This window comes from Botryllus schlosseri, chromosome 4, assembly GCF_051294905.1.
Source record: "Botryllus schlosseri isolate E-star chromosome 4, Bs_hap1, whole genome shotgun sequence".
NCBI classification, from domain to species: domain Eukaryota; kingdom Metazoa; phylum Chordata; class Ascidiacea; order Stolidobranchia; family Styelidae; genus Botryllus; species Botryllus schlosseri.
Genome location: NC_137239.1, coordinates 2,269,436 through 2,289,609, shown reverse-complemented (window position 1 = coordinate 2,289,609; position 20,174 = coordinate 2,269,436). Strand labels below are relative to the sequence as shown.

The 20,174-nt window shown below is 38.1% G+C and overlaps 1 protein-coding gene across 2 annotated transcripts in view; it reads right to left on the bottom strand.

Moving 5' to 3' along the window:
• The window catches only part of LOC145436842 (adhesion G-protein coupled receptor G7-like), a 58,178-nt gene that overhangs the window by 34,381 nt on the left and 3,623 nt on the right, over window positions 1-20,174 (bottom strand). For both annotated transcript variants that reach the window (XR_013914435.1, XM_080314056.1), the window contains exons 2-14: window positions 18,167-18,265; window positions 17,425-17,553; window positions 17,249-17,362; window positions 15,118-15,246; window positions 14,040-14,198; window positions 12,857-12,945; window positions 11,706-11,870; window positions 9,043-9,119; window positions 8,883-8,983; window positions 6,012-6,188; window positions 3,834-4,015; window positions 3,257-3,415; window positions 1,069-1,172 (exon numbers count right to left, since the gene is read on the bottom strand). Coding sequence is in view for 1 of the 2 variants with exons in the window: in XM_080314056.1 (XP_080170182.1) it covers window positions 1,069-1,172; window positions 3,257-3,415; window positions 3,834-4,015; window positions 6,012-6,188; window positions 8,883-8,983; window positions 9,043-9,119; window positions 11,706-11,870; window positions 12,857-12,945; window positions 14,040-14,198; window positions 15,118-15,246; window positions 17,249-17,362; window positions 17,425-17,553; window positions 18,167-18,265 (1,684 nt within the window). In the remaining variant the exon portion in view is untranslated. The remainder of the gene's footprint in view (window positions 1-1,068; window positions 1,173-3,256; window positions 3,416-3,833; window positions 4,016-6,011; window positions 6,189-8,882; window positions 8,984-9,042; window positions 9,120-11,705; window positions 11,871-12,856; window positions 12,946-14,039; window positions 14,199-15,117; window positions 15,247-17,248; window positions 17,363-17,424; window positions 17,554-18,166; window positions 18,266-20,174) is intronic.

Genomic DNA, 20,174 nt, shown 5'->3' with positions numbered 1-20,174 from the left:
CCTTGTAATTTTACCTGATGTTATAACTAATTTCGAAAACTACCTCGCGAGCCACTGGTGGGCCGCCCATGGTTTGTATCTGTACTAATTACGGTGATTAGTGGTACATAAAAATTCTGTTTTTGGTATTATTGGTAATTTAAAGATACAATTAAAAGCAATTGTTTTCCTAATAAAGAACTGGAAGTCGGAGTCAGGGTCATTTTCAAAAACTCCGACTCCAACTCCAGTCAATATTTCCACCACGAGTCCGACTCCACCAATTAAGACTTCACAGCCCTTCTCGTGACTTGACTTGACTTGACTTGACTTGACTCGACTCGACTCGACACTAGTCACCTGCAAAGAATCGAGGGATTTGAGTTGACGGTAGTCACCTTCGAAAATCGATTGACTTGAATTGATTAGACTCAAAATGTGCAATGACTCGAGATTACTTATGACTCGAAAGTAGTGACATGATCCCTACACTGGTCTGTAGACGCACAAGGATTGACGATTGTATTTGTGGCGATGGTGAAAAGACAGGCATTCCGTTGTGCTGCGAGAATATAAGCCGAATAAGGAATCTTCTATATGCTCACTGAGCTTACCAATCCATTTTTCCCGACAGTGTTTGGAGACCCGAACTTTGGCTTCCTTCTGCGACATAGGAATAGAGATGACCGCGCCGTCGGGTGAACTAGCAGCACACTTTGCCAGATTGTCAGTGGCATGGATTAAAGTGCGTTCTCGTGCGACTATGACTTCATCAACAGACGTCATTGGCTGATGATAATGTCACCGGACTTCGGGTAACCACACAACCAGCTAGAATCGTTGTTACTGACTGCTGCCCGAACTGTTCGGTCGTTTTCGGAGACTGAACTGAGGCCCAAGCACTAATATCAATGAGCTCAGGAGCTGGAGCAGTTAATAATTAGCGACTGTTTCAAAGCCCTGCTACTAAGTAAATATTTTATATCGTGACATTACGCATTTAGCAGTGTCGTGATTATATTGCGGATATGTCGCATTTCCTTGAGAAAATCTGATTGACTAAACGATTCGAAATAACACGATACTCACGGAATGCAAAAGAATAACAGCACCAGAATCAGTAGGGCAAATGCTGATATCGAGCATCCTACGATTGTTATGACACGAAGACTTGTCGATCCCGAAAAATCCCCCTGAATGGAATTCACGATATGTCACAGTCCTAGGCTACAAACAGTCATAAACTATTATTATTCCTGATAGTTTGAGAACGACAGTTGTTCTTTAACCTAATCATCTAGGAGCTCTTATGCCACTCTGCATGCGTGCAGCAAACCTATTATTTTCGCCCACAATATAGCGTAATTGCGAAGAGTCCGGCATCTTCATCGGTAGGTTGTGGGTTCGATTCCCGGCTCGGACAAACTAAAGACCTGATTAGTAACATTGTGATTCAAGACTTCCCTGCTTGGCGCTCATGCATTACTGGAATAGCATGGAGGGTGGTACAAGACTTAGAAAGCCATAAAATGCTATATCTGCACCTTTATTGTCCAGAGGCATACGCACATCATGTAGGGGAGATGTGGTACCGATGGATCAAAAATTGGAAAATGATCGCTGGCCCCAAAATGTTCAGCCAAAAACAGCAGGTCATTTGCTGGCTGAGCACTTTGATACAAGCTCTACCTATCGCGCACATATACATGAACATCCGTCTTTTCAAAAAATATTTATGGACGTTCAAAATTTGTTGCTCGAACGTGTCATCGGTCCCCACCCGGTGGGTTCAATGGCACACGACCCGGGGACCTGTGACACATATACCCTAAATACCTCAGATGTGACAATTGTTCTTGCTCAGTATTATAATCTAAGCTACAGTAAGCCAAAGAAGAATGTTTGATCGCATCCGTCAAAAAATAGAATAAATATTAACTCAAGTGTTGTCATAAAATCACGTTTCGATTTAGGGCCGGACTTATAAATTTGAGAGTACATACATATTGCCCGAAAATCGACAGTGTGACTTCCAATTACCTCGTTATAGCGATAAAACATCATATGCAATTATTACATAAAGATTTTCTGTACGTAGGCATTTTTATTTATTTTATGATTAGTATGCTTGATTATTTTGCGTGATTTGGCTATTGTATCATCGGTCCCCACCCTACGAATTTTATACATGAATCGAAAAAAATTCTACTCAAGGAGAGTACTGAAAAAATAATAGGTGCCATTATATAGCCTGATACAAGCCCTACACTTCACAATAAAAATGATTGCTGGTTTGTTCGTGCTGAAGGTTACAAAGAAAAATGTATATGTCGATATAAATTTACTTTAGACCCCCAAAACAAAAAACATCTGTGAGAGACCCCATAGCTCGCGTACGTCGAATTTTTTTGTATGTGAGGAAAGATTTTGCCAGCAAGCAATTGTAGACAAGTTCACGGAGTGTAATCATGGAATTATCATAAGAGAATTTTCAAAGTATTTTCGGTCCCAGTGATCCATCGGTACCACATGTCCCCTACTCATGGTATGCATATGCACAGACCATGGTGTATCATGCGTCGGTGTATATGCCACAAAAACATCGACAGCAAAAATAAACTACCAAGGCCGTCCTAGGTCATTCAGTCACAAAACGTCCACCATTTTACACATCTAATGTATTAGTATAGAATACTATATAGTGTCCAAGTTGAACATCAACATGTGTGCATCATCTGCATCCACAACAGTGTTAAAACTAAACTAATAAAGCATGATTTTCAAACAAATTCAAAAGTATATAATGCATATCTGCCGCAAACTAGTGATACCGATGTGTCCGCGACTTGCTCAGTGACCCCCCCCCCATCAAGAACCATTGACCTATACTAAGCTATATAAGCTTAATGATATATAAGTCGACTTGGCTACAGTCATTTCCAAGTCTAGGTGTGAGAATCACATATTTAACTGTCACAGGCTCACAAGATCCCCCAGATATCTAGCGACGGCAGCAGACTAGTAGAAACTAAATACTGAACATGCCGTAGTTAAACCTCTTTTTGTTGCAATGCGAGTCATCTATACAATTCTACAACAGTTATAGCCTTTTACGCTAGGAAGTCAATTCGATCAATATTTGCAATTTAGGAGTATAAATATAGGGAACCATCATAATGAAACATTTGTATTAGTACCTATGTTGCTTGATATGCGGTTCATGCTGTTTTTACATACATTTATATAATGAATGTATCTATTATTTGTAATTGCTTACCAATAAAGCAGCAAAGTTTGTTAAATGATCGCACGAGCAAGTCAGTGTGTCCAGGGTGCTTCCTGTCACGGAGCAGCCTCGGTCATCCCAATTCCTTGCAGATTTCAACCAATAAACACATGATCGATCCTGCGTTTCATTGTCATACGGCACTGGTAACTGGTGAAATAATTGCACATGATGAAGAACAGCAACTGATAGACCAATAACACGTTAATACACTAGTATACGTAAGGACGTTTCTGACAACATTACATAAGTGAATTACTTTTCAAAGGACTTCACATGGAAACTATAGCTGAACATGCGTTTGTACACACTCTGTCAAACGCATAAAATTAGGATAAAGTCGATCTTTAAAATCGTAATCAACATTGATCTAAAAATTGGATTCAACTCTCAGTATATGTAGCCTACTGCAGTTCCATGGTTATATGTAGTTTTAGTAGTACGTTACTTTTGTCAATTCGCGATATTTTCTTTCATCGATGTTTAAGAGGCGAATCTTATTTCATATTGTCCTTATTATACCTTAGTGCTCTACCAAAATTTCCTTCGCGAAATAATTCAATCATACCGAGTATGTCAGACGTCCATCTGGTGGAAGATTAGTTATATTTTTGTTTTCAACGATGGCTGAAAGCACCAGCATTGATACATTGATATTTTCGTCCACTTCAGCACTCTCTAGCGATGCTGCAGTACTGTTTGTTGAAAATAGATTTGTGTTCCCGATAATGTTGAAGGACAATTTCGAAGCTGAAAATAAAGCACTCTCATATCATCGAACAAAAATGCTCAGTAACACTTTACACTAACGCTAAGTTGGAAATTTTGATTATCGTGAAGTCACCATGATGTCGAATTTTGGAGTTTCACCGAGCGTAATCTCATCATAATATTTATTAGAAACATATTTATAATATATTTGAAACTCAAGCCTGGCAATCAAACATCAAAATCAAGAACTCAAGGTCTATATATCCGTACAGATATTGCATTCGTGCATGAAGTACCATGGCAATTTGAAACAATATGTGTGGAGTTGAAATATCAGCTGCAGTGGCTACTTGTTTTTCACCTCATATTACAAGGACGCGATGGTATGACCGTTCGCTTGAAAATTAGAAATGATGTTTAACACCAATGAACGGTGCCGGGGATGCAATATACAATTATATCACATATATCCAACACAATAAAGACAGTTCCTAGCGATATGCAGTCTAATTGGGTGTTACTTGCGGTTCGTTGAACACTCCGGAGATTTACGAAAAAAAATCATACAGTCATATCAACTAATGTTTGAAAAATGCATAGATATTTGCCTGGGTTCTGGTAATGAAATGCGGGCATATCGAACGATCAGTTTCAATTTAGCTGGACCCTGTTCCAAGCACGACAAACAATACGACTGGTTTCGGGGCGCCTTCGAGAACAATATAAGTCAGACTTACAGGAAAATGAATCTGCAACTGGACCTCACGTTTGCAATTATCATAAATAGTCAGTCTCATGCAGTATTGCTCCTACAAAATAATCTCTCGAACTTCTCATCACGGTCGCAATAGCCAAAAACTGAGTGAATAACCCGTTTAACACAACGCAGATAATCACGCACCCGTGGACGCGTCCGAAACATTTGGTAAGTCCCGGTTCAGCCCAACCTCTATGGGGCAAAGGTTTAACTGGGCTCTTCGTCGCTAACTTACCTGCAATTGCAGTGTATGAAAAAGCCCAGAATGAAGGTGAGTGAAGGCAAAATTCGGCATCAAAGAGTTAAGATACGGCAAACGAGAGTGACCGTTGGTGGCGGAGCGCGAGCATGTTATTATTTGTGGTATTCATGGTGTTTGTCTACTGCAGTGGTAATTTACACCAGGCCGATATTCGTAATTTTTGATTCCGTAACTGCTGACTTGTTACACGGCTCACTTCTATAGGCTTTTTGCAAGACCCGAACCCGCAATCAATTGGTGTTGTAGTTCTGGATTATACCATTATGCTATCTCGTCACACAACGCAAGGATGGAAGTGGTTCCTGATATGACAAAAAGACCCCCAAAAGACACTGATGTTAATGAAATTACCGTGCTGGGCGCATATGACGTTAAAATCGATAAGAGCAATTGTTGTGAATAAAAAAAGCAAACAATCTACTAAGTTGAACCCTGCAATTCAACGTAACCAACGGTCGGTTACATTTAGTACTAGCGTTGAAAAACAAGGAGGTAAAATTACCAATATCCAACCTCTACATATCCTTCTCTCGTGGAATTTCGAGTTGGATAAACTATGACTTTAGCGTGAAGTCGGAAAGTCCTAAGATTAAATTGAATTTATAATGAACAATTGGAGATCTGCAATGAATGCATATTGATTTTATGTATACAGAGACGGCAACAGATCTATTGTTCAAAACCACTACGATGAATGAGCCAATTCTACAAATATTTTCCGATGACTTATGAATTGTTCAAGATCTATTCTATTTCTATGTACCACTCAAAGAAATTCACAAAATTGTGGTATACGGAAATGGAACCCACGTTTCTTCTTGCAAACAACATAACAAATCACGCGTGTCTTGCATATCCATATGGCTGTTATTAAAGGAATATGCATTCGAAATCAATGCTAACTTGATTTGCTCTTTACACTTTTTCAAACTTCGTAAATGCGCATGTTATCCAAATGTTATATTTATCCCGCATTAACTTAGCGCAACGAATGCCCATATCTAATATCTCATTACAATTTCGTGATGCAATTTTGGGTATGTGAATGGATGCCTGTATCCGTTGTCCATCGATGACGTTTCCAGCTACTGCTGATGATGTAGTGAGATTGAATTGATCACTTCTGAAGCCGATTGTAGTTGAGTTTGGCCTCACGAGCATTGTTACTCCAACACCGCCTTCATTGGAGGTACCTATAAAAATATGTTCTGGGTCAGGTATAGTTCGTATCAATTATTATGCCGATCGTTTCTACAGCATCATGGATGATCATCATTACATAGATGGTATATTTAGCCTACATATCTTCTTGCATTTGCCTATCCTCCTTTATGATTTGCTGCTGGCGAAGAGATTAGCTTATTATTCATTTGGGATTTTGATGAAATTTATTATGTAGTGTTTTTGTTTATGTATAGAGTTCGGACAAAGCTTAGACGACAGGAATATCGGCAGCACGAAATTGCACAATAGTATCCGTGGATTTCGCGATTGCAGTGGTCGAATCGGTAAGGGTAGAAGGTATTCACGCATTATGACCCATTATTCGTCATCTAACTTCCTGCTGACATAAGAGACTATTTACATAAAAAGTCACTTGTACCATTTTTCACTACATAAATCCAACTAATAGGCGGTAACTACTGTTTCGTCCCTAAACGATAACACACTGGAAGTGTCTTGACACATATGTCAGACAAGACCAGATCGATGTTTCGCAAATTCTCTTAGCGACACGACATTGGATATGTGTGTAATCCCTAGTGTATTATTGGATAGACTACAACTTCGTAACATCAGCATTCAGACCCTATCCCGAGACTAATGTTGTGGAGCAGGGGCTCCCAAACCTTTATAGACCGTGGTCTCTCTGAGAATAAAAGAATAAAATGATTCCAAATTTTTTTAACCGATAGAATCACATTGCTTATGTTTCAGTATTCAAATTGTGTCGGTCGCTCCGCTGTTGATTTTTTCTTCATGCTCAGCCCACCGTTGTCTAGGCCTGCGTTTTCCAAGGCTGGCAATATCGATACCGGTTGGCAATTTCAAGATAAGACAAAAGTTGTGGAAATCTTAGTAGTATACATGCAAAACTTTAGTTACGTGAATATAGTCTAGTTCAGTGGTTCCCAACTTGGGCAATATCGCCCCCCAGGGGGCGAAAATGACGAAAGGCGCGATAGGGGGCGAAAATTGACAAAGGGGCGACGGGGGCGAAAATAGCGAAGGGGCGATAGAGGGCGATGACGCGTCAAAACAGCTGACCTTTTTTTTAGTCAACCCACGGAAATTTAGTAACAAAAGTACCAAATTAGGCTGTGAGCCGTAAAGTTGACCTTTTTTTTTGTCAACCCGACGATGATTACAGTTTGTATGCCCAATTTTCGGTACGCAAAATTTGGGGGGCGATGATCGGTTTTCAGCTTGAAAAGGGGTCGATGGGTCGAAAATGGCTGGGAACCACTGGTCTAGTTGAATACCACGGAAATGTAAAGTGGTAAGGTTGTTTATTACTTCAAGTATTTTAGTCTTTTCTTAGGGATGGGGTGGGGGCGAAAAGATCTATAAGGGGCGATGAGTCTAAAAAGATTGGAAACTACAGGTATTGGATAAAATATTATATCGCATACTCCCAGCCGGTAATAACTAGGAGCAAAGATACACCAGTGGTGTAACATCACCAACTACTAAGTCGGAATTCTTGAGTCGACATCGGTCGGACTCGAACTGGCAATCAACGTTAATGTTGCAGATATAGGGAAGTGCAAATAAGGTCACCCATCACTAGTCATTTATAGCGGTTCACACTAAATGTAAATAGATGGATATGCATTGCTTACTCTAAACCAGGGGTGTCAAACATACGGCCCGCCAGACGATTTCATCCGGCCCGCGAAGCAATTCTGAGTAGATTGAAAAAGGCTTGTCATATCCAGCACATTTGTAACAAATGTTGAGATGTTTTGAAGGAAGAAAATATTCCCTCAAGATAGCAAATGTTGAGTATGTTCACAGGCCACATCATCACCACCCGACTGTGGTGTTGTGGTTTCACTCTAGTTCTAGTTACCACTATGATTATAACTCTAGTTACCACTAGGATTATACCAAGTAGGTCACATTGACACTCAATTCGAGAGGACAAAAAGCGCACATAGATTTCATCATTTTATGCACGAATGGCACAACATGTACGGTAGTTATTCAGACGCAAAAACGCCAACGCGGAACCGCTATATGCAGTTAACATGAGGAATATATTAGGTACACAAAAATATCTAAATATCTGTGCTCGCACTGCTGTGTCCGTTACAAGTCAACGGGTCCCGGAATCCAGAGAAACCGGAATCGCTATTTAATATTATTGAACGAAATTCCAACGACCGCGTTTGCAGTTGCACATATTGCATTCTTCACAACGCACACACATATTCTTCACAACGCACACATGTATTCTTCACAACGCACACACATGGCTAAGGCCAGATTACGGCTGAATCAAATTCGACTTATATCGTCATCACTGTTTTAACGGTTCATTATTATATATTCAACCAGTCAATCATCGTATTTTAACCAATTTTATAGCTCGCTAATAAAACCTATTGTGATACGATGCTTGTTTATATATGCTGGATAATAAAGTATTAGGTGGAAAAGCAGAGGTATGCAAAGTGCATTTGAACAGTTGATTGGTGCGGCCCGCGAGCGATTTGAAGGTTTGAATCCGGCCCGTGACGTAATTTGAGTTTGACACCCCTACTCTAAAGCAACGCTAAATGCGCTAATCCGAATAACCGATATTGCATCAAATGGTTGGTTTTAGAGTTCTAGTACAACATTCAAAAACACACTCAACATTCCAATAATATCACACAACTCACTTGACGTCACCACCACTGATATATTTCGGCTCACAGCTTTATATACATCGGTATTGTTCAATAGAACGAGGGATGCAATAAAATCCAGCTGCGTAAGCAGTCTAAAAACATGAATAAAATAGAGGTCGTTCAAGCATGTATCTCCTTTCCCATTTCTTACTCTGCTGACTGACCGCTCTCGTACAAGCCTGGTGACTCCATCAAATTGCTAATAGTGGTGATAACAGAAGTTGCAGTCTGCAAATTAATGAAGGTGACGACGATCTTACCAAAAATAAATAAATAGATCAAAACAAATCATGACGATACATCATGACGATAACACATATGTTCTTGACAAGGTGCCGGTCATAGAGGGTTGATATCGGGGATTAGCATTTCGATAAGTTCATAACACCGGGGGAATATGTTTCAGTGATTGCACTAGTCAACACATATTTATAGACAGAAAAGACAAGAGTGATTTTAGCGGTTCTGAATGGCACTGATTCTGAATATGTCCTTAGTTTTATTTCAAATTGTCTCTTGTTTTGGAGATAACCGATTTTCGATTTGATGACTAGATAGAAAATTGGCCCAGTCGTACTGTGAAGTTCAGACATTCTATATAGTAGTTATTTTCACCCACTGAAGGCTCTTAAATCAAAATACTGCGACAGCACTATATTGAGGGGTGTTAGATTTGTCATAATTGGAGACTTTCACGATTATAATGTGCATAAATAAACTCCACGCATGTGTATAAGCATTTAGCGAGATACTCAAATAACATGACCTCAATTCAATAAGTTTTACGTCAACCACCTACTGTAAATTTACAATAATCAGTTGTGATATAATATTATTAAATTGTTTTAAAGCAAAATTGTTTCTTGTACGAGTTTCGCATGTAAGCAATTTAGTGCAGTTTCTCGAAAGGTTCCAGCAATGGTGTGCCATTGTATTTTCATCTCATCTGCGCCGAGATCTTTCTTTTGTTGTTTTGATGTCTTGGTGAAACCTCTCCCCTTGCTAATCAACAAGATGACCAGGAAATATATCAAGATGACTGGACAGGAAGTGGAATTTTATGGTCATGTTTGTTCGAGGGTTTCCATATCAAGATACAAATTTTCGGACCAACTGATTGTAGTTGGATGCTTTGCGATCTTCTAAAAAGTTTTATTTACGATATTTTATGATAAATTTCATGCATTGAACTCCTTCCTAATATGACATTGGAATCTTTCATTCGTATTCACATCTGAAATTTAGCAAAGATACCAGATTTTGCTTCTCGTTTGATAGGTATAATAGGTATATCCACTTTGTTGACTTGGTGGAAAAGTTACCAGTTACGAGACAAAGAGATTAGAGCAAAGGAGTATTGTAGTTAAGTTAAGCTTTTCGAGGATAACTTTGATAGCTTCGTACTTCTCTTTAGTCTTAGTAGAATGACCAATTGGTACAGGAGAATATATAATTCCGTTGTGCAAAAGTACAAGTCTAGACTAGACAAACTGCTTTTTCGACAAACCAATATTTCGCATCCGGTCATGGTAATATTGATAGAATAACTGTAACGACATGAGGGTTCTTCATAATCAATTATCTATATTTTCGCAGTATAAAATAAGACAAAACTACGATTTACTTCCTGGCAAGTGAACTATTCCACAGTGAATACAGTAATTTAGGGCATTTTTATGGGTATGAGTATATTCTTAACATGAGTCAATCTGACAAAACCAATGAGATATTCGTAATCAGCAACCTTGCAAACTCCAGAAACGATTCTCAGAGGTTCTGCCATTTTTAAAATTCGTTTATCAGTGTTACCTGCAGCCAGTGAAGCTGTAACAAAAGAGCGTAAATATAGGTGTATTCGTCGTATATAAGGATTGATCTCGATAGCAGAAAACCATTTATTGTTGGAATTTTTTTAATGAAAAACAAAAACTGCTGGTGTCACCTCCAATTGCAAAATTCGGCCAAAATTCGATTAGGGTTAAAAATATCTAATTCGCAATAATTTGTAAACTGATTTAAACTCACAATCAAAAGAATGGCAGCATACCTAATCAAAGTTTATTCTCATAAATATACGAATTTTTGTATCTAAAAAATGTTTAAAAATTAAATTTTGACATTATTTTACCTTCATGTATGAAGATTGGGCGTTTTCGCCCTTACTGTTAGTAATGTAATACGTATCTTCATTTCTGGCTTTTGCAGGAAAAAAACTAAATCTGGACATATGAAAAATTACAGTAGTTACATCACGCATTACAATAGAAATAATTAAAATTTGTTGTAGCACAACACAACAACATTGTCGGGTAGTAATTCTTCGTCATTAATCAGTAGCTTGTCAAGAATGGAGAAAGAGCGTACAAGAGTAACAGTAGTTGGCTAGAAACACTGAAGTAGTCCATACACTGATTGTGACTCCCCGTGTTTCGTCATTCTAACAATATTGTCTAAATCGCAATTTTTAATCATACGCTTCTTCATATAAGAACAAGTACCAACACCGTGCTTCAGTTAGGAAACTGCAGTACGTCGAGCATATCACCACGTCGCTTGAAATTTCTTCTAAGGCTACAATTTTGACAAAATTTAGATTTTATTTTGCAATGTCAAAAATAAATAGCCCCACTCAGAAGCAATAGCATGAAAAATAATTGTCCAACAACTTGGCTCATCTCGAAATATAATATCCTTCAATAACATTTTGATAAAACGGAAACAGATTAGTATTCGACTACGAGTATCTCGATTAAGTTACATTTATTTAGTTATTCGCTTTCGTAAGCCATATGTCGAACAGTAATAAATACCCACGGTTTTTGTGATATCCTCCGCTGACTTGGTAAGATTTTGTATAGCGCCCGAGGTCAGAGTCACATCATCGCTATTGATTGTTTCCGGATTGGACGTTAGGATTTGTAGACTGGCTGAAACTTGTTGTCGTTGTTCCTCGCTTTCAGTCGACTGACTTGCAACTTCCTACGAATCAATTCAACGATCAGATATAGGACGAATACCGTATTTTTGCAATATATTGCCTTAACGATGGCGTTCCAAAACTTATTTACAACGTGGCATCTCTTGAAAAATATTTAGAAATATGTGACCTCGCTAATAATAAAAGCTTTGAAATTAAACATTTAAATAGAAAATGAACATAAATTTGATTTTTAAAAAAGTTTAATGAAGTCCCGAAAGAACGTAGTTCTTCGCGCAAAATAGATTTGGAGTGACGAATTGTTTTCACGTTAGTTGTCCATATCGCGTGTTCCGTCAGAGTATGGCCCAGCAAAACGTTTCGAGATGCTGTATGATAATCTAGCAACTAACCTTCATATCGTAATATAGCATTACATGGCTTGCCGGCCTAGCACTGTGCAACTATCGCTTAGGTCTGTTTCGAATATTAGACGGTCCGTTCATGACGGATTTCCACATTACTTAGGTAGATATGAGGCCGGCCAATTCTTATATATCTTCAAGTCGTTTTATGCTAAAAAAGCACTATTTGTACACGTATACTTTCGAAGAATTTTGCTTCCCCACTTTTGTTTCTACTTAGGTTGCTACTTTGACTACTTAGCCAGCTCTAATAATTACAAACTTGTGCAATTCCACATCAAATCACATGAAATATAACTCGATTTTCTGGAGTAGTTCGCTCAGGTTCCATTGACAATATGATATCATCAGATTTTCTCTGATTTTCTAATTGCGATACGTTATACCAGTCTATGGAACAAACGTTTTTCTACACAAAGAATTTTGCTTGCGCGAGCAGTTACACCAATCGTGCTGACAACCATGCGTTTGAAAGCACTATTGTAACAGAAAAAGTAACCATGTAGGTATGCTAGCATATGTCAGACTTTGTTCTTTTTTAAATTCTTGTCAAATTCTCACTTTTTGTTGGATACTTATCCGCATTAAGGTATTACTTATGTTATCTTTGGCGTTGTTCTCACCGATAGTCCAGTTCCACAAGACGTCAGCCAAGTCACTGTCGACCAGGTTCCATCTAGTTCACACAACCGTGATCCAAGTGGTGTGTTGGCTGAAACGAAGTCACGAGTAAATTTCACAATTCCACGCAAGCTTTGAACAGAGATAGACGGAAAATATAGTAGCTTTGCACATTACGGGAAAAATTTAATGGTGAAATGTAATAGTGCGGGGCGGATCGACAGATTTCGATTGCCATCCTGTTTTTTTAATTCTCTGGTCCGGCTGCGATCCTGCTACGGCCCTATCGGGAAGAGTAGTTATCCGACTCTGATCCGACTCCGGCTAAAAATGAAAATGTCCGGCCGAACATCCAATTCGACTCCGGTCCATGCTCCGCCCTACACGGTACGGGGATTCCGTGAATATTTAAAGATGGCTCGTTTATTTTCGCACTAACTTCGCGTGGCGGTTACTTGCGTGTGGTTGGTAGTTATTTTGTTACAGAAGTCATGCTAATCAATAATGATTCGGGCCGTATCAACAAAGTACCGAACTGGCTCCGGCCGTATCAAATCAGAAAAGTACTGATCTGGCTACGATCCGGCTCCAGCCAAAATTGAGAAAATCCAGCTGGTTATCCAATCCGGCTCCAGTCCATGTTTCGCACTAATATGTAATGGTGATAACAGCCTGTTATTCAGCCTCATTAAATAGGTGTTGAGGCACTGTTGAAGGGTATAAAAGTCTCATTTTCAATTATCCACTAGATAATGCTGACGCATATATGTTACCTGTGGATGGTACTATCAATGTACTTTCTAAGAATCTATGAGCATCATGAGCAAGTATACGACTTATTAGAGTACTTATACTTTTGTCACGATATTTTGAACTCCAAAAATAGGCCACTTTTCAAAAGATTCAAATTCTATAATAACACTATGGAGTCGGTGACTATGTAAAGCACTATGTAAAAGTTAACACTTCTTCTGAACTCCACACCTGAAAGGTTCAACAAATGCTATTTAATATCATACTACCTACATTTTCTGGCGGCATTCTCCAACATTTCAATTGAAATCTCAGGGAGCCACGGTAATTTGGCAATAACTGCGGTACGGTATGGTGAATGTAAACACTGTCAATTTATTTGCATGCAATATTGTTATATAGTAAATAGAATTGAATGCTTGTTTAGCTAACCGTTTGTGGTATCTTCCCCACAAGTCGTATCCGAAGTCGTGGAATATCCAGCTAAAGATGAAGGAAACGTAATATTTGTGACGTCATCCTTCGCACTGTCGCAAAGATCAATCAGGAAATCCAGACTGCTGCATAGGATGACATCTGGCGGACACAGATCTGTAAAAGGTTTTATATATTTAATTAATTTACTTTTGCTAATCAAGGGTTACAAGTTCGCGAGTACGAAGAGCGGATTCCGTCAAAAATAAAACTCCCCCTATACGTTGAATATAAAACGTTCTTATGTCTTCCGATCAGCTTCTTGGAGGTACAGAACTTCAATATACAATTGAATAGTATATTAATATTGAAATAACCCGAATATTTTCGTTCAACACTCGTCAGGGGTAATCGTCAGCAACTATAGTATAGAGATCAGTGTATCAACATGACAAGTGACTACATTGTTAAATTCACTCCACTGCAACTGTAAGTGGCGACCGCGGTATATCCAGGGGAGTCTACTTCATGAAAACAATACGAAATTAAGTTTAGGGGCATTCATACCGGTATTTTCTATTTTATAACCCGGCACCGAAGAGATGATGTAAAGGTGCTACACGCCATTGTCGCTATATAATCGTCTAGCCAGGCAGGCAACCAATATATTATAATTATGTGCATATATTGTTATATTTTCTCAACGAAATCACGCATCTTATTGAGCATTCGAAATGCCACGACGATATTGAGCGATTCTAAAAATCCAAATATTTTGGTACAACCAAAATTTATTTCCATAATATAAAACTGGGAGAAAATGGGGAAGTCAGAACAACGAGTTTCATAATGATGAGAGATTCATATAGCAAGTTTTTTAATAGCAATGCATTTCATACAGCAAGTGTAAAAACTGCGCGTGTGATTATTGCTTTGTATATAATTGACAACAGCACCAACGATACTTTTTAGTATAAGTATGTCGTTAGACGTCGGTCTTTCAAATTACTCATGCTCATTACTCCAACATCTTTTGCAGCATAGTAGGTAAACACAAGGGTAATAAACGGCGGTATAGTATGAGTACGCTACTCACTTGGAATGCAAACTCCATTTTCATTCCTTGTGTACCCAACAATACATTCGCAGTAATAGGAGCCGATCGTATTCCGACAGATTTCAGTATCGAAGCACGCGGCCACATATGATGCGCATTCATCAATGTCTATAGAAGTCTCAATTATTAATTACTATTCCAAATTAGTTGATAAAACCTCAAATCCAGGTAGTCAAATACCAAACCAATACATATACAATTGAAATCATCGATGCAGCGACAATTAGTGGGAAATCCCGTGTGCGTGTGGATTGCATTTCAGTAAAGCAAGCATATGCAATTCCATAAAATGGACATTTGAAGAGAAAACGTCGACAAATGTGCGATACCAATGAATATTTCGACGTTCGGAAAATATCATGAGCTGGTGTTTATGTCAGAAAAACAACCAAGTACAAAAATAAACTACTGCCTACCCTTTCCATATTGCGCCGAAATTTCGATAGTCCGAAAATTCATTTATTCTACCGCGAATATGGTCGCAATGAGCGTATAGCTTTGGATGATAACATGAAACAGTATAATATGCTTTTCCATGACTATGGGTATCATAATAAGCCCATATAATCCAGAATTTAGTTTAAACATATCTGGTAACAAGTCTAACATGTCTAAACAGTTTGTGAGTGTTGAATCATTAATAAACTTGCACTGGCCTACAAATTTCAATTTTTTTCAATGTTTTTTTTTACTGGTAGTCAAGTTGGTTTTTTTCTGTCAGATCGCCTAGTTGATATATGAAATATCTCAAATTTAAAAAATCAATCCCCCTCTGCTGTTAAAACAAGGAATTCTGATGCAAGGAACATGTTTTACCTGCAATAATCTAGCTTCAATGAGCAAACAAGTATTCTGTATTATATTTACACAAATTTGGGTTGTCTCTTTTAAAATTTCATGCCTTGGAATAAAAAAATAGGCTTGCAAAAGAACAACCATAATCATTAGTGAGAGATCTTTATTTGCCTAAGCAATCAGCGGAGTTATTGCCATAGAGGCCACATGAGAGAACACTTCTCAAAGCTGGTACACGCGTGACATTTCATCGCAAACGAGATGGAGAAATGCTTGTCCATACCATCAAAAAAATTGATTGTATTGATTTTCAGCATTGCGTAGGGTCGTTTACGAGATTTCTTATTCAGTCCTATCCCGTTTGGTGTGAATGCACCAACAAGCATAGAGATATATATCACGGTCGAACTGAGTTTTTTTCAAATACACCGTATTATGCTTTGATTTCTGGCTAACAATATACGCATTTTATGTTTTAATTCGAAATTAGGTAGGTCCTGAGGCGGTACTCAAGAATTGGTAGTGCCAATCCGGATGCATAACAACCCGACACCAATATTTTTCGGGTACGAATTATATTTTTTTATTGTTTTATAAATATTTTATTTAGATTCATACCGTAATATGCTTGGTGACTGGCATGTATTCTGTAGTAACGTTCAATTCTTACTAGCCTTTCTTTGAATTTATTGAAGTATTTGGCATAGTGAAGATACTGAACACTGAAATTTAGTTTTGGAGCTAGGCGCAATGATTCGATTACCCCGATCTGAATCGGTCAACAATTCTAATGACTGGTGTCGAGCAGTATAAGAGGAGTCTTTCCAAAAATCAAAATTATTCGTGATCGACCACAGCATTGTCATAACGTAGATGGTCGAAAAAGAATCCTGATTGTTTTAATCTTGCGCAGAGCAGGCACTTCTATTGTTTGATGAGACCTGAAAGATGCTGACTTTAATTTTTCAGAATTTCCGTACGGTAATGAAACCATAATGAATGATACTGGAATACTTGACTATAGCCTCGACGCCTAATATGTTACTTAGAATCTTATCATTCATGTAATCGATTTTATCAAGTTCAAGTCATGATGTGACACAATAAGGACGTTAGTATGTTTGAACCATATACTGAGCCGTGCGCAAATTTCGAAGTACGCCTGAATTAGAGTTCAAAGTCCTTCAAGTCTCATACTCTAAATATTTTACATTTTCCGTAAATAGCAGTAACGCCTCACGGATTCGTTACAACGTGGAAACCTCATCCGGAGAAAGTGGAGATAGTATGCGCTGGTAGGACTGTGTGTTCTCACCAGAGCATTCGTGTTCTGGATCGCCCTTGAATCCCACAAAACAGGAACAATCGTTTGTTGAATTTTCATAACAACCCGCGTTTGCTCCACAATCAGTCGGTTCACAGAGGTTTTCTAAATTTCATAAATCGACAATAATTCCCTTAATCATTTTTGACGAAGTGGCTCGTAGCAACCTATGCAATCGTCTCCACTTTCCGACGGCAAGAAACCTTCAGTGCAGCTGCATTGGTAAGTTCCAGGTAAGTTTTGGCAGGATTGTCCGACTGCAGCACAAGATGTCTCATCCAAGCACTCGTCGATATCTTTTAATAGTAAATGGTAAATTAGAGCAGTTTATTGATGCTGCATTGCGAAAGTTATTACACGACACCCTGACGCACACCAATATCTTATGTCACATATCAAGCTGTATGGTAAAATTGTGTTATCCGTAAACGTGCTCCCGGCATATGTCCATATTTCATTAATCCATTCAATTAAATGCGCTGATGGCGTGCCTGGCACTCAATTGGCAGAAAAGTTTTGAACTGTATATTTTATTGCCGACTTAAATTAAGAATTTACACTGTATTCCGGCAGTTTTCTATGGATTATTTGGAAATGAATTTATATATATTTGAGAAATCGGACTTCAATTTCAAATTGCAAAAATATTTGAACGTTCAACTCTAATGTTAGTTTAACTAATTATTATAAGTATAAATGTCATGTTCCAAATCGGATGACGATGGGAAGCAAGAGTCGTAGCTAAATGTCCTAAATTTAGCAGCACATTTGGGAATTAACCTCGGTTGGAATCGAACCCGTAACCAATAGGTGATGCACCAGTGGAACATATCATTTGTTACTTCCAACAACGCCCGTAGGATGTTCATATAAAATGTATTGCCTGGTGTAGAAATCATGTTGATTTACCGATGCAGTTGGCTTCATCGCCGTTGATCCCGTGATATCCTGATTTACATCTACATTGCAACTCCAAACATTCCGAATTGTTCCGACACGGAGGGCACACTGTCGAAAAAAATATGACAAAAGTCATATCAGCGACCCATTCAAATTAGTGAGTGATATATTCATCAGAAGAATTTGCAGGTGTCAATCAGAAAATCTTTGTCGCTCGTTGCTTCATCCCTTGCTACTTTGAACGACTCGCGATTACATATAATTATGTATAAAAAGAGTTAGTGGGGCTATTCGCATCCGATGATTTCGGCACCACGCCGATTGAGACATTTTGACCATTATGATAGCAAGCAATTTCAGGAAACACAAAATGAGCTATTAGTTGAATGTGACGCTTCGATTCTCGTATAAATTCCTGTAGATCGGCGATAATGTTGCTGTCCCTTAAAACGTTATAGCTGGAAAGGTACTTCATTTGTCTGCGCGATGCGTTGTAGCTTTCTTCTTATCTCAGTTGGTCTCGCTATTATCCAACTCCTATTTCGAATTCGAGCCTTGTGTAGCCGATTTCATCTTTCACAATGAATTTTACTTATTGACACGGCTCAAACATTAACATTGTAGTACTGTAGAAATTGGTCTAAAAATGGGTCAACCTGGAAATTTTTTTAATAAAGACGTATGATATACCGTTGGAAAGATAATTTTACCCGCTTTTCAATGATAGGTTTTGTCACTTTTTTTACCTTGGGGAAAAAAAGTGATGACCAAAAACGTGCCAAGGGTTAAAAATTGAAATTGGGGGGAAATTAACATAAAAATATGAACAAAAGGCTAGAAACTAATGAATTATTAACGGAAAAGCAGGATATAGATGCAAAAGGAGTAAATGAAAACAAAAATATAATTATATATATGTTTCAGAGAGTAAGAGTGAGCAGGACAGGGGGAAGTGGGGGGGGGGCGCAAGTAGAGCTGTCGTTGTTCGTTATAACTTCATTATGTTATTATTTATTTACCATGGTCCGTCTCGTTTACCTTGCTTGTTTTTTTTAGATAGTGCTAAGTCAAAAAGAAACAGCAATTTGCGTTAAGTGTAGAAAAGGCTATCGGACTGGAGATTCAATGTGTTTCATTGGATCTTATTTCTGCGAGAGTGATAGTACCACACACCCTTTAGACTAGAGTTGCATTTAAAACAAAAATCAATTAAAAACAAACATGTTTAAAAGAAGGACCTAATTTAAAACATGTTTTTTGTTTTTGTTTTTAAACAATGACGTCACGAATATTCAATCGTGACGTCATGGATTGAAATTGACTATTGAAAATATTGGGTGAATATAACCTATTTGACGAAATATCTGTACTACAACTGTTGAACCGACTATTTTGAGGGTTCCAACTTCCATCCATCCCATAACGATATACGTCGGCTAAATTGGGTGGTAATTGCCTGTGTGCTCATGCAACATGATTTTGGAGAGTATTTACACAATTATGGCATAATTTTATAACTTAAAAAAATACCTTTTTTTTTAATATGGCTTTTGTTTAAAATATTTTTTAAATAAATTGTTTTACAACAGTGTTTCATTAAATGCAGCCCTACTTTGGACACTATAATTGGTCATTCATTGAAACTGGATTGTGAAACGCTGATCGCAACTTTTCAGAAAAATTAAGAAAATTGCCATATTACGTACATCCACACATCATGCCGTAATTTATTGGGAAACAATGCGAGATCCAAGAAACGTTTGTGGTGGCTTTATCGAAAAATTGGTATTTCTTCACTTGCAAATAATTTTTTCTGAGAAATGTTATTTGACCTGTTGAGCCATTTTGGCAGCTACGGACAATTAGATAGGCTTATATTTATTTCGAAGTTCACCGTCAACATAAGGGCAATCCTTTTTGCCAAAGGTTTTCTCGCAGGCGATCTATTGGCACATCTTTCAGATTACGATATTGGCAAATACTTCGTATGTTTTTGTGCATCGCGGCGTGGTAATGG